General features: G+C 41.4%; 1 protein-coding gene across 1 annotated transcript in view; it reads left to right on the plus strand.

The window, feature by feature from the left end:
• The first annotated feature begins 4,465 nt into the window (after positions 1-4,465).
• Positions 4,466-14,086, plus strand: part of PCID2 (PCI domain containing 2) — a 55,504-nt gene continuing 45,883 nt past the window's right edge. The window contains 5 exon segments of the mRNA XM_030201520.1: positions 4,466-4,620; positions 7,209-7,295; positions 12,055-12,150; positions 13,486-13,536; positions 13,538-13,554. Coding sequence (XP_030057380.1) covers positions 7,260-7,295; positions 12,055-12,150; positions 13,486-13,536; positions 13,538-13,554 — 200 coding nt within the window. The 5' untranslated portion in view covers positions 4,466-4,620; positions 7,209-7,259.

Raw genomic sequence — 14,086 nt, forward strand, 5'->3', positions numbered from 1 at the left:
GCTGCTCACATAAAATGGAAAAGGAAGGCCATCATGTTTTTTTGGGCCTTCTATATATTTTGTCCCTCAGTGCTCCTTTTCTCAGAAGACCATCACTGAGCACAGCTTCTGTGTGCTGTGCAAACTCTGGTCCCGTGTTGCCCTACCACAACCAGTCAGAAAGCACTGTTGCTTTACACAGAGTGGCTAATCTTTCTTCACCAAAAAGGGTTTTATTTTTAACGGTTACATTGTCTGCTAGGACTGGACATTTGGTTTTATATTCAAATGGGAGTTGCATATTGCAAAGAGACAAATCCTAAACTATATCATATCATAAGTGTCCATCAGTGTAAAACTTCTCTATAATTTTTTGTCCATCCTCACTTTCTGTCTTTCAGATAAGTGAATCCTTTTGTTCTCTGGAGGATGTTCCCCATGGTCTAGCAATAACCCCTTCCCACCATAGAGCAATATTGTCTTTTAGTTTGGCTATAAAAGCTGAGGCTCTCTTTTTCAGGGGAGGTAGAGGCTTAAAGACATTTTTTCAAATCCGTAAAGGACTATATATTATTATCGGAACCCCAGCCCTGCCATTATATGATAGTCTTCCTAACTGCTTCTTCTAAACCCCCCCCCCCCTTTCATCCAGTGTTCTACTGTGAATGGTTGTCTAACCCCTTTAAATTAACAAATCCACATGCTCATGTCCAGTGTCCACATTCTATTTCCCTCAGTGTTGGGATAAGTAGTAGGCACCCACTTCACTTCTGTCTTAGGAGGATCAGGGAGTGGTCCTGGTTCAGATGGAGGTATTACTGCTGATGTACAGGGCACAGGGGCAGTGGAGTGGGAATGGGAGTGGGGATTGTCTCTAGAGGTTTGCATGATATACGACAATGTATGGACAGCACAAACAGAATCCGTATACTACCTCCTGGAATGGGATAATAGATATAAAAGCATACTAGATGAAATAGCACCCCTACGAACAAGAACTCCACGCAATGAACTAAAAAAAAGCTAAAAACACAATCCAGGAAACTCGAACGAGCATGAAAAAAAAAAGATGAACACACACTCAACACATGGAAACAATCACAAAGAAAATACAAATACTCAATAAGATAGACCAAAAGATCGTACTATAAAACTAAAATAGGGACAGACTACAAAGACACAAAGAAATTATATCAACTCGTGAACAAACTCCTAGATACCAACCTGGTCACTACATCTGATGCAGACACCCCATCTGCAGACAAATTTGCTAATTATTTCAACGAAAAAATTGTAAACCTACGCAACACGCTACCCCAAGACAACTCTGACATCGAAAACTTCCTCAACGAGCTGGATCCAACCCTTGGAGAACACTCGGCTGACCGCACCTGGCTAAACTTCGCCCTCCTTACCATCGATACAGTAGCACGAGCATGCAGTAGGTTTGCCAACACTCACTGTCAACTAGACACCTGCCCCAATTACCTATTGAAATCCGCCCCTGACCACTTCTTAGCAGATCTCACATCCCACCTAAACTACATGCTTCAACAAGGTCTCTTCCCGAAGGAATATGGCAATATTCTACTCACCCTGATACCAAAAGACACCACGAAAAAAGCAAACGAAATCACCAACTACCGACCAGTAGCATCCATCCCATTGTCAGTCAAACTGATGGAAAGCATGGTAGCCAAACAACTAACAGACTTTATATACAAATTCTCAATATTACATGAATCACAGTCGGGTTTTCGCCCTTTACACAGCACAGAAACAGTACTTCAAGCAGGAAATAGCAATTGGCAACAACATCCTCCTCCAATTTGACATGTTTAGTGCCTTCGACATGGTAAACCTTAATATACTAATAAGACTACTCGACAATGGCATAGTATATTATACATAAGAACATAAGAATAGCCATACTGGGTCAGACCAATGGTCCATCTAGCCCAGTATCCTGTTTTCCAAACAGTGGCAGTCAGGTCACAAGCACCTGGCAGAAACCTAAATCGTGGCAACACTCCATACTACAAATCCCAGGGCAAGCAGTTGCCTTCCATGTCTGTCCCAATAGCCGACTATGAACCTTTCCTTCAGGAATCTGTCCAAACCTTTTTTTAACCCAGATACACTAATCACTGTCACCATATCCTCTGGCAAAGAATTCCAGAGCTTAACTATTCGTTGAGTGAAAAAAATATTTCCTTCTATTTGTTTTAAAAGTATTTCCATGTAACCTCGAGTGTCCCCTTGTCTTTGTACTTTTGGAACAAGTAAAAAATCGATGTACTTCTACTCATTCCACACCACTCAGGATTTTGTAGACCTCAATCATATCTCCCCTCATCCGTCTCTTTTCCAAGCTGAAGAGCCCTAACCTCTTTAGCCTTTCCTCATATGAGAGGAGCTTGCAATTTGAATGTACTTTTTACCAGTGGGAACACGCAATTGTTTACAAGCTCCATCCCCTTTATCATTTTGGTTGCTCTTCTTTGAACCTTTTCTAATTCCGTTATATATTTTTTTGAGATATGGTGACCAGAACTGAATGCAATACTCAAGGTGCTGACGCACCATGGAGTGATACAAAGGCATTATAGTGTTTTTGGTCTTATTCACCAACCCTTTGCTAATAATTCCTAGCATCCTATTTGCTTTTTTGACTGCCACCACACACTGAGCAGACGATTTCAGGGTATTATCTACAATAACACCCAGATCTTTTTCTTGAGCGCTGACCCCCAAGGTGGACCTTAGCATCAGGTAACTATGATTCGGATTATTCTTTCCAATGTGCATCACCTTTCATTTGTCCACATTAAATTTCATCTGCCATTTGGATGCCCAGTCTTCCAATTTCCTAAGGTCTTCCTGCAATATTTCACAGTCCGCACGTGTTTTAACAACTTTGCATAGTTTTGTATGATCTCCAAATTTGATCACCTCACTTGTTGTTCCGATTTCCATATCATTTATAAATATGTTAAATAGTACTGGTCCCAGTACAGATCCCTGCGGCACTCCACTGTTCACCCTCCTCCATTGAGAGACATGACCATTTAACCCTACACTCTGTTTTCTGTCCAATAACCAATTCCTAATCCACACCAGAACCTTGCCTCCTATCCCATGACTTCAATTTTCTCAGGAGTTTCTCATGAGGAACTTTATCAAAAGCTTTCTGAAAAACTAGATACACTACATCAACTGGCTCACCTTTATCCACGTTTATTCACGCCTTCAAAGAAATGAAGCAAATAGATGAGGCAAGACTTCCTTCGGCTGAACCCATGCTGACTCTGTCCCATTAAACCATGTTTGTCTACTTGTTGTGTAATTATATTCTTTATAATAGTTTCCACTATTTTGCCCGGCACCAATGTCAGGCTTACTGGTCTATAATTTCCCGGATCACCCCTAGAACCCTTTTTAAAAATCAGCATTAGATTGGCCACCCTCCAATCTTCAGGTGTTCAGCGCTGCGTGCGTCTGGTAGCGCTATACAAATGCTATTAATACTGACGATTTTAATGACAGGTTACATATTACTAACAGCAGATCAGCAATTTCATGCTTAGTTCTTTGAGTACCCTTGGATATATGTCATCCGGTCCAGGTGATTTACTACTCTTTAATTTGTCAATTTGGCTGTATTTCCAGTTTTGGCACAGTATAAGTCATCACAAGGACAAAATATAAGAAAACCAATAGACTGCATTAGGGGCGTATAGCCCATTTAATTATGTTTAAACGAATGAGAGATCTATCTGCATGAAAGAAAATATTTATTGTTATTATTTTGACTTATGAAAACCACTTGTCCCTGAAACATGCTAAAAACAGAAAAATCCATTTGTAGAAAACAGATGAGGTGAAGGTGTGATTCCGTGTGCCCTAATGAAAAAAGAGTTTGTTTTCTTCCAATCTTTACAACACCAGGCTTCCCAAGGCAGATTATAACAACATTAAGATGAACCCATCAGTAAACAGAACATCTTCACTGAAATGTGGCCATGTATTACTGTATTGTATAGAACAGTGTAGAAAAGTGAGCACAAAATACAGCCTTTATCCTCCAGCTACAATAATTTTTAAGCTGTTTTAGTGATACTCAGTTTTGATTTCATGATATTTATATCTACATATGGGACACTTTCAAATAAATTAAAAAGCTGTCACATAAGTAAAATAAAAACAAATCTTTTGTCCTCCATCTTTTAAGGCACTGCCTATCCATCTGGAACAGCTTTTGACATTTTACAGATGGACCACGCACATAGGCAGTCCATTATTTCTAATAATCTTACTATTGCTTTCAATAGCGTTTGCTATTGTTTTGGGTGTTCTTGTGACTCTGCCTACTGCCAGAAAGCCACGCCTAGTGGCTTCAACCCTTATAATGGGTTAGATAGAGATGTACCGTCTCCTTTTCTCAGTCAAACTTCCTTGTTGTAATCATATGCTGCGCTTTTCTCTGACGTAACGTCCTTTTTCTTGCAAGACAGTCGGCGGGATGTAAAGAGAAAGAAGTTGTGTGTGACTGATGATTTGTGGAGTACTAGCAGTGTGTGTATCATAGGGGACGGGGCACCGGAGAAGGAAAGCTGTGTAACCGTTAGTGGGCGACCACAGGTATGAGTTTGATCGTGGGGGGAGATGTGCCGTATCGCGAACAAGGAGTAGAGACTAGTGGAGGATAGAGGGAGCGATGGTAGATGATGCGGAGAGGAGGCCGATCCGCGATTGCTTGTGAGGAGCCTGGTCCCCCCGATCATAGAATGCACGTGAGGAGGGGTGATCGGCATGTGTGTGAGTGCAGTCGAATGCATGTGGCTTTGACCGGCTAGAGAACTTTCACCGTACCTCCTCCCCCCTCCTGTGCATCATAACTCTCGCCTACCTCTCCATTAATCTTTGAAAATGAATATGAAAAAGTCTGAGTTTATAACACATTTATGTCTGCGTCCAGCTGTTTCAACCCACCTCTCGGGGAGGCGCTAGCACCTGCTCCTCTCTTCCTGTCCCCCACACAGACATTTATAACTTGGTATTTGTAGCATTTGTATCCCACATTTCCCCACCAATTTGCAGGCTTTTGTATCTCTGTATCCCCTCTCCCTTCTCTCAATTGTGACGTTCCCCCCCCCCCCCCCCCCCCCCATTTCTCTTAACAGTTCAGCATTTCCTGCTACTTCCAGTCATGGTCAGCATCTCCTCTTCATTATTTCTTGGTCTGTATCCCCCCCCCACCAATAAAATAGCATCTCCTCCTTTCTCTCCTGGTTTTCTCTTTCAGCATCTTCTTCTTCTTCTTTCCTGATTCATGTCAGAAGCCACTTGTTTGTTCTCCTCTTTTGTCTCCATTTTCCTCTTATCTCTATCCAACATATGTCCTCCCCCCACCCCCTCTGCTCCAACATCTCGCCCTTTCTCGTCTCTCCCTCTCGGTTTTTAGCATCCCCCACTCATCTCCTTCCCATCCATGATTCAGAAATTTCTCCCTTTCCCTCTCACTATCTTCTAACTTGCTGACAGCGGCAGGCAGCCATTCTGAATTTTTCCCTCTGACACAACTTCCTGTTTCCAGCAGGGACATAACACATCAGAGGGAACTTCTCTGGGGTGGCCACAGGCAATGTGTGTGAATTGCTGCCTGCTCTACCAGCAATGTGTAGAAGTAAATGCAAGTTTGAAAATACACAGGGGGGGGGCCAAGAGGAGACTTAACTAGATCACAGAGGGGAAGTGGAAGGAGAGATGCTGGACTCTGGACAGAGGAGAGTGGGACTTCAGGCATGATGATAAGCCCAGTATTTGTTGCATAACCAAGATCCGTCTTTCTGAAGCCCATGTTTTTAAATCAAATAGTCTGTCATATAGCTGTATTCATAAGCCTAAGTTAACAAATGTGGGGGAGGTGTAGCTGAGTTTCTTAACAGTGAATGATTTACTGAGATAGTTGATGGCCGGATCTGCTTTAATTGTTGGAACACTCTGTTTACTACTACTTAACATTTCTAGAGCGCTACTAGGGTTACGCAGCGCTGTACAAAATAAACAAAGAAGGTCGTTAACATAGATGTTTTCACATAGATTAGTAGACTCATGAAGAACCTATGGTGTTTTTTTTTTTAAGAAGTCACGGGTTTGCAGGGTTTTGAGCAGCAAGTTGTTAGACTCATAAAGATGGTCATATATTAGATTTGTTGTTTCTACTGAAAAACTTTGGGTAGAGAGCATTTCGTTTGATTGCTACTCCTGTCCCTTGGACTGATCAGTTTTAAAATGTGTTATTATGTGCCTCTAAAAAAATGTATTAACCATCTGTTGATATCATCGCAGAAAATTACAAGAGTAGATGAAGAGCATGTTAAACACGAGTTATAAATAAAATTTAAGGCCCTTGCTTTAAATGGAAATGTTAAAGATTGGATTAATACCTGGTATCAGCAGCAAGCTGAGGTTTATGGCCTAGCTCCCTGATGGCGAACCTATGACACGCGTGTCAGCACTGACACGCGTAGCCATTTTTGATGACACGCGGCGCCGCCGCAGTGTGGTCCGCCCTCCCTCGCTCCCGGAAACTAACCTTAAAGCCTCCTTTCACGTCGCAGCAGCAGGGCAGGCCACTCCTTCCTTCCGTGTCCCACCCTCGCGAGGGCAGAGCACAGAAGGAAGGAGGAGAGGTCTGCCCTGCTGCTGCTTGCTGCGACGTGAAAGGAGACTTTAAAGTTAGTTCTGGGCCCGGTAGCGGTAGCAGGTGGAGGGGGGGGCCCAGCGACCTCGGGTGGGCAGCGATCTCGGGTAGGGGGGGCCCGGGGGCGGTCCTAGTAGATTTTTCTCGAAGTGACACACCACCCGAGTTATGCTCGGTTTTTTTGCGAATTTTGACACACCAAGCTCAAAAGGTTGCCCATCACTGGCCTAGCTTCTTGTGAGATTGCGATTTGAAAGTCAAATTATTGTCAGTACAGTGTCCAGTAGGAACTGCTATACAAAAGCTGCTAGAATGGGAAAACATTTTGCTAGGAATGCTTACAAATGAGCAGTGATATATTTAATGGTGTCTAGTTGCAGCTATTATATAGAACAGCAGTAGGTGATTAGCTGCCGTTCTCATTTCAAGAGTGAAGTGTAGGGGATGGAGTGCTTACTCATAAGACCAAAATAACTTGGAATAGATTGTACAAATGATCTTTTCTTTTGTTTCCCCTTTATAGATAGAATTCAATTATCAAGAACGCAGAGTTGTGTCCTACAAGCAATCCTGCATGGCACATATCTCTTTAAACCAATATTTACAACAGGTAATTTTTGTGTTACTCCAACGCTTTGCACTTTGGATGAAAGGTCTGGTATGGACCAAAATCTTAAGAAAATTATGTATTCAGTTATGATTCTGGTGTATTATAAGCTGTAATATTTTTGACACTTTCAGTTAACCTCTGTGGCAGATGGCCGAGAATTCCTTCTGGCCCTTATTGGGCCAGACAGACTGAGAAACCTGGATCGCATGATCCAGAACACACCACACCTTCATTAGTCCCCTTGTGGGCTGAACTGTCTGGAAAATCTTCTGATGGCTCCGCTCTGGGGATATAGTCTGGAAAAGGTCCCTTCCAGTCAGTCCCCTTCTAGCGAAAAATGTTCAAAAAGTGTTGTAAAGCAGCATTTGGATGAATTTCATCTTGAAACGTCCAAATCAGTATTTTCAAAACCTATTTGCAGATGTTTACCTATGCAGTTCATCTGCAGTGAGTCCAGATCACAAGGGGGACCTTTCAAGGGCAGGATTAAGACGGGCTTAGGGTATTGCTAACATTTGGATGTTTTATAGCCATAATGGAACAAACCGTCTAGGGCTAAAACTTCAACGTTTTGATCTAGACCTGTTTTTTTTTTTTAGAACGAATAAGGCACAAAATGGTGCCCTAAATGACCAGATGACCAATGGAGGGAATCAGGGATGACTCCCTACTTACTCCCCCAGTGGTCACTGACCCCCTTCCATCCCCCAAAGATGTGAATAAAAATAATACCAGCCTCTATGACAGCTTCAGATGTTATAGCCATTTCTATTAGAGCAGCAAGCAGGTTCCTGGAGTAAGTGTAGTGGTCGGTGCAGTGCACCATAGAGAAGAGGGACCCAGGCCCAGATGTACAAAGGTCCCTGTAAAGAATCTGTATTTCCACCTCGGTAAAAATTACCGATTTGGGAATATAGAGGAATTCCCAAAGCGAATCACATGCAAATATGCTGCTTGCTGCTTTTGTGAACAGGCTCATTTGCGTTCTATAGGGGGGAAGCCGTTCGGTCAGCTGAGCATGCACAGAGTAGCCAATTGCTAAGCTCGGCTGTTCTGTGCATGTCACAGACTGCTTTCATACACACAGACAAGCTGCATGTATGAAAGCAGTAGAGAGAGCCTTCTTTTTGTTTGGGGTGGTTTTTTTTTTTTTTTTTGCAAGTACAAGCGCCGGGGTTTTTAGATACAGGAGCCAGCATGTAGATAGCGGTGGCAGCGGGGAGGACACTGGGGTGGAGGTGCTGGCCATCCGCTCCCTGCTGATGTATCTTGTTGCGGCTGGGTTGGAGAGGAGCCAATTGGTGCTGCGGGTCTGTTTCTTGCTGGTTTGGCACCTATTGGTAATCATCCTCACAGATAAGGACCACTTGGCTCACCAGTGTGGTCAGTTTCCTGTTGGTTGATTTTGCTTCCTGTACTTGAAAGATTGATGCAGCCCTGCCACCGCTCTCAGGGCACAGTGACTTTTTTCTTTTTGGGAACTTCAGTGTTCCCACTGAGCCTGCAGAACGGATTCCACATCACAGTGGTAGAAAGTTACATTACACCCAACTCGTCAGAAGCAGCAGGGGCAGCCTAGTGGAGTCGCTCGCAATTATGCCTGCCACCAAGAGCATAGCCTTCAAGAGTAAAGCCTTTATCAATATCTACTCTGACAGGCTGATTCTTCCCTCCACTGTTTCAGCTGTCATTCTAGGCTGTACCGGCAGCTCCTGACCACCCGTTAAATTTTCCATGGTAAAGGTAGGAACGGCTTCTGTGCATTCGCTTGGAAAACAGCTGTAGTGCCGGGCAAAAATGGTAGAGACTATTATAAAGAACAAAATTACAGAGCACATTCAAAAGCATGGACTAATGGGACAAAGTCAACATGGATTTAGTGAAGGGAAGTCTTGCCTCACCAATCTACTACATTTCTTTGAAGGGGTGAACAAACATGTGGATAAAGGTGAGCCGGTTGATGTGTGTATCTGGATTTCCAGAAGGCGTTTGACAAAGTACCTCATGAAACACTCCAGAGGAAATTGGAGAATCATGGGATAGGAGGTAGGGTTCTATTGTGGATTAAAAATTGGTTAACAGATAGAAAAACAGAGAGTAGGGTTAAATGGTCAGTATTCTCAATGGAGAAGGGTAGTTAGTGGGGTTCCCCAGGGGTCTGTGCTGGGACCGCTGCTTTTTAACATATTTATAAATGACCTAGAGATGGGTAGTAACTAGTGAGGTAATTAAATTTGCTGATGACACAAAGTTATTCAAAGTCGTTTAAATCGCAGGAGTTTTGTGAAAATTACAAGAGGACCTTATGAGACTGGGCGTCTAGATGACAGATGACATTTAATGTGAGCAAGTGCAAAGTGATGCATGTGGGAAAGAGGAACCCAAAGTATAACTACGTTTATGCAAGGTTCTGTGTTAGGAGTCACGGACCGAGAAAGGAATCTAGGTGTCATCATTGATGTTACGTTGAAATCTTCTGCTCAATGTGCTGCTGCGGCTAGGAAAGCAAATAGAATGTTGGGTATTATTAGGAAAGGGATGGGAAAACAAAACTGAGGATATTATTATGCCATTGTATCGCTCCATGGTGCGACCACACACGAGTATTGTGTTCAAGTCTGGTCGTCGCACCTCAAAAAAGATATAGTGACATTGGAAAAGGTGCAGAGAAGGGTGACAAAGATGATTCAAGGGATGGGACGACTTCCCTATGAGGAAAGGCTGAAGAGGCTGGGGCTCTTCAGCTTGAAGAAAAGGCGGGCTGAGGGGAGATATGATAGAGGTCTATAAGATAATGAGTGGAATGGAACGGGTTGATGTGGAGCGTCTGTTTATGCTTTCCAAAAATACTAGGACAAGGGGGCATGCGATGAAGCTGCAGTGTAGTAAATTTAAAATGAATTGGAGGATGTTTTTCTTCACTCAACGCGTGGTTAGACTCTGGAATTTGTTGCCGGATAAGGCGGGTTGGGGCAGTTGGCTTAGCGGAGTGTTAAAAAAAGGTTAGGCGGCTTCCTGGAGGAAAAGGACATAGAATGTTATTGAATGGACATAGGAATAATCCACTATTTCTGGGATGGGCGGGACGAAATGCTGTTCTTTTGGCTGCTGTCGGAGACAGGGTGCTTGGCTCGATGGACCCTTGGTCTGTCCCAGCATGCCGATGCTTATGTCTTATGTCATCGTTTTGCATGCACATTTGTATAGTAATTAGCTCATTATAATAGCTTTGCATACAATTTTTGTTAGCTGCTATTGTGACAGAAAAGAGCTTGGAGAAACCTTTTGTTCATGTCTCACTTTACTCCTTGCTCGCTAAACCATCTAGAACCAGTGTAAAAACCATGTTGCTGGCTCATTAGGTTTTGTACACCTGGGCTTCAGGCCTATATCTCTGCCTGTCACACTTGTGGTGGGAACTGTGAGCTCTCCAAAACTCACCAAAAACCTACTGGAGAACAATGCAGGTGGTTGCTGATACAGGGTAGCAACCTAAAGGGGTGCTGCAATTGTTTAATACAGATGGCTGCTGCCATTTCGCAGTTCAGGGAAGAACTGTGTACTACATGTGGAAGCAAACCATAGATGAATGGAAAAACTTTGCGATTGTGAAATTGTCAGTTCTGAATCATCACTGGCTACCAAACATTTTCAGCTGCATTATTTCCGTAACTGAAAAATAATGCTTACCACGCTGAGTCTGGTAAGCCAGATGAGTAACTTATGTTGAAGCAGATTGTGCCTATCTAATTTGGTATAACACAGCCAACAGGTGAATTGTACAGCTTTGACCAGATAGGAAACACAAGTAGAGTAAAAAAAATACAACAGCCTTTACCTTAAAAAGGGCTAACTGGGACAGCTCTATGCATAGTTGAACAATTCAGTTCAGAAGATTTTATTTTTTTTTGAAGATGAATACTGGTGATGGAACAAAGCAAGTTTGGCTGTTTGTGTCAAAATATAGGGGCTGGAGAAGATAAGAACAGTTAATTCTTAGTAATAAAAAACACTGATGTTAGGAAACCCATATAGGAAAATCTTGGTAAACTAAATATAGTTAACTGCAATTGATTACTGACAGTTGTGCATAAAGAACATATTTAGACTAAATATTCAGATTAAACATTAAGTATTCCTCCCTAGTGCTTAGTGGTAGTCTTTGTATCATTGTGGTATCCTTTTCTGAACAGCTTCCATCCTTTCAGTGTCCTTACAAAGGTGAAGTATTCAGATGGGCCTAGTTACTTTCTGCTGCGGCTGATACCTCTGTGTGCTGAATGTGCTGTTAGTTTTCCTAGTTCAGTCTTCATTAACTTTTTGCATACGTATGATTTGGTCTTTGCCATTAATTCTCTGCTACTGACGGATATTATTTCTAGTATTCTTACAATCAGCAGTGGAACAGTTATTTAGAACATTTTGGCACCAGTCAAAATATTTTTAGGAGCCAAAGCAAACCTTTATTTTTTTCTGCTAACTTTTATTTGTTTTTGAGTAAGCTTTTTTTGGACATTGTGCTTGTTTCAGTTCTGTTTTCTTGATTCATCTATTTTGTATTTCTCCCATTGTTGTTCTTTATTGTTTTGTCTGTGTGGGTTTTTTTTTGTTCTGTTTTGTTTTTTTGCATTGTCATTTTTTTGTTGTATTTTAGTGCTTGTGAGTTTTTTTTCTTTCTTTTCTTTGTGTGATTTTAGATGGTGTGTAATTTAGATATATTTAGATATAGAGTATATTCATTTCTTGATTTATTTCATAGGTATTTGAAGCTATAGACACTAAGGATGGATTGTTTTGTGCAGAGCTGGTGTCTTTTAAGCACCCACATGTTGCAAACCCCAGACCTTCAGGTATGGTGTGACCTGGATTGCAGATGATCCTCTATAAAGTATGTGTTTTTTAATTCATAAAATGTAAATCTACTTCAACATTCACAAAGTGGTTCTTCAACTTTTGGAATTAATCTTCTCACGTCTTTCTTTCTACTTTGGATTTAAAATCTGGGAGCAATTCCATGAGAAGAAAGCATCTCTTACTTTGTTTTGGTGTTTATTTTTATTAAGCATTATTTAGAGTGGAAATTACTTTTTACTGAACAATATTTTTGTTTTACCCTCAAAAATGTCTCCCTGTGCAGATACTAGCTATTTCCCGCAGATAGTCATAATGCCTGCTATTGATGTCTGGTAGCAAGCCACATCTTGCCATAATGAGACTGTGCTGGAAGTTGTTGTGTTGGGCATTCAGGGACTGACTAGCAAGGCTTCATGGATACTTGCCCTATAAGTAATCTCTGCACTGACTTAAAAACCTCCACAAAATGATCCTGTAGTGCATGAAACCACTGTTTAAAAAAAAAAAAAAAAACCCAAAAACTAATCTGCTTTGACATGTGAGTCTAGAGTCAGGCGAAGGGAGTCTTCATCCTTTATAAAGTCATTTAAGCATTTAACTATGGATCTAGAAGAAAGTATAGAGAGGCAAATTAGCACTTTCAGTGTGGCTTTAGAGGTTTCACTTGTGATAGAAGTTGCTTATGGTTGAAATGTTTTTCTTTGAATAAAGGATGAATACTTACCTGTGATCGTTCTCCAGTGGTAACAGTCTAATACAGTCACACAACCCACGCACTTCCCCTTTTATTTGTTCCTCTCTGGGAGTGACGTTACTAGTGGTCACAGTGTGGAGTGACACCTAGATGTGGTTTAAAGTCGGGACTCCTGGTTGTAAGATTACAGCAAGTGAAGGCATCTATGTGGCCCCCAAGCTCAGGATGGTCAGGCTGTGACCCTGCTGAGTATGTTGTTTGGAGGTGGGTGCTGGACATAAAGTTGTCATGGCATGCTAACAAATGTTTGTGTTTTTTCCTAGTTATTATACAATTATACAATTTAAAGTACTGCTGATGTTTTATTGTGATCTGCCTAGGATAGTATTTTCATTGGCAGGCTACATATGTTTTGAATAAGTCTGTTTCCACACATTGAATTCCTTTTCTCTCCTCACTGCTATATATCTGACACCTGAAATGCTGTGTGATGTCTATAGGTGTAGCAGTAGAAATTGTCAGTGGTTTCCCTCTCATATGTGCACCTATAGGGCTGTATAAAGTGAAACATGTTGACCTGCTTATTGTGATCATAAAAACTTATCTTTTAATATTTACATATTTGTAATTAATTAGCTTCAGTCTCCAGAGGAAAAGTGTCAGCAAGTTCTGGAACCTCCTTTTGATGAAATATTTTGCAGCTCATTTAAGGTAAGATTGGCATTCAGGAGTTTAATAGTTTTAGTAGTTTAAAAGTATTTTGATATACCATCGTTTTTAATTAAAAAGTCAGAGTGGTTTACAATGTATAAAAATAATATTAAAATTCAGGAAAAAACATCATAATATAATAGAAAAGAGCACACTCAAGACATTCACACCAAATTACAATTCATATCATATACATCAGTATTCTCTGACATGACATAGTGTGAAGGCAGTCACAGAGGGCAACTTGCCAAATATGCTGTAGAGTTTGACCTAAAAACACTATGAAATGACTCTTGGAGACCTATACGTATTTTTTATTCCTAAAGAAGAAGCAAGAAGTATAGAGAGAAGCCCAGATACCTCAGAAGTTTAATAATGCACAAAAATCAATATTTTTCAGATAAAATATATTTCCAGAACCCAAGCTCATGATGGAAAATCTTTTTATTTCATAAGGACTCTCCTAAATCTGCTTCGTCACACAAACTGTGGAGGTACTCGAAACAATAACAGTAACAGAATTCAGGAAGTC

This window comes from Microcaecilia unicolor, chromosome 4 (genome assembly GCF_901765095.1).
Source record: "Microcaecilia unicolor chromosome 4, aMicUni1.1, whole genome shotgun sequence".
NCBI classification, from domain to species: Eukaryota; Metazoa; Chordata; class Amphibia; order Gymnophiona; family Siphonopidae; genus Microcaecilia; species Microcaecilia unicolor.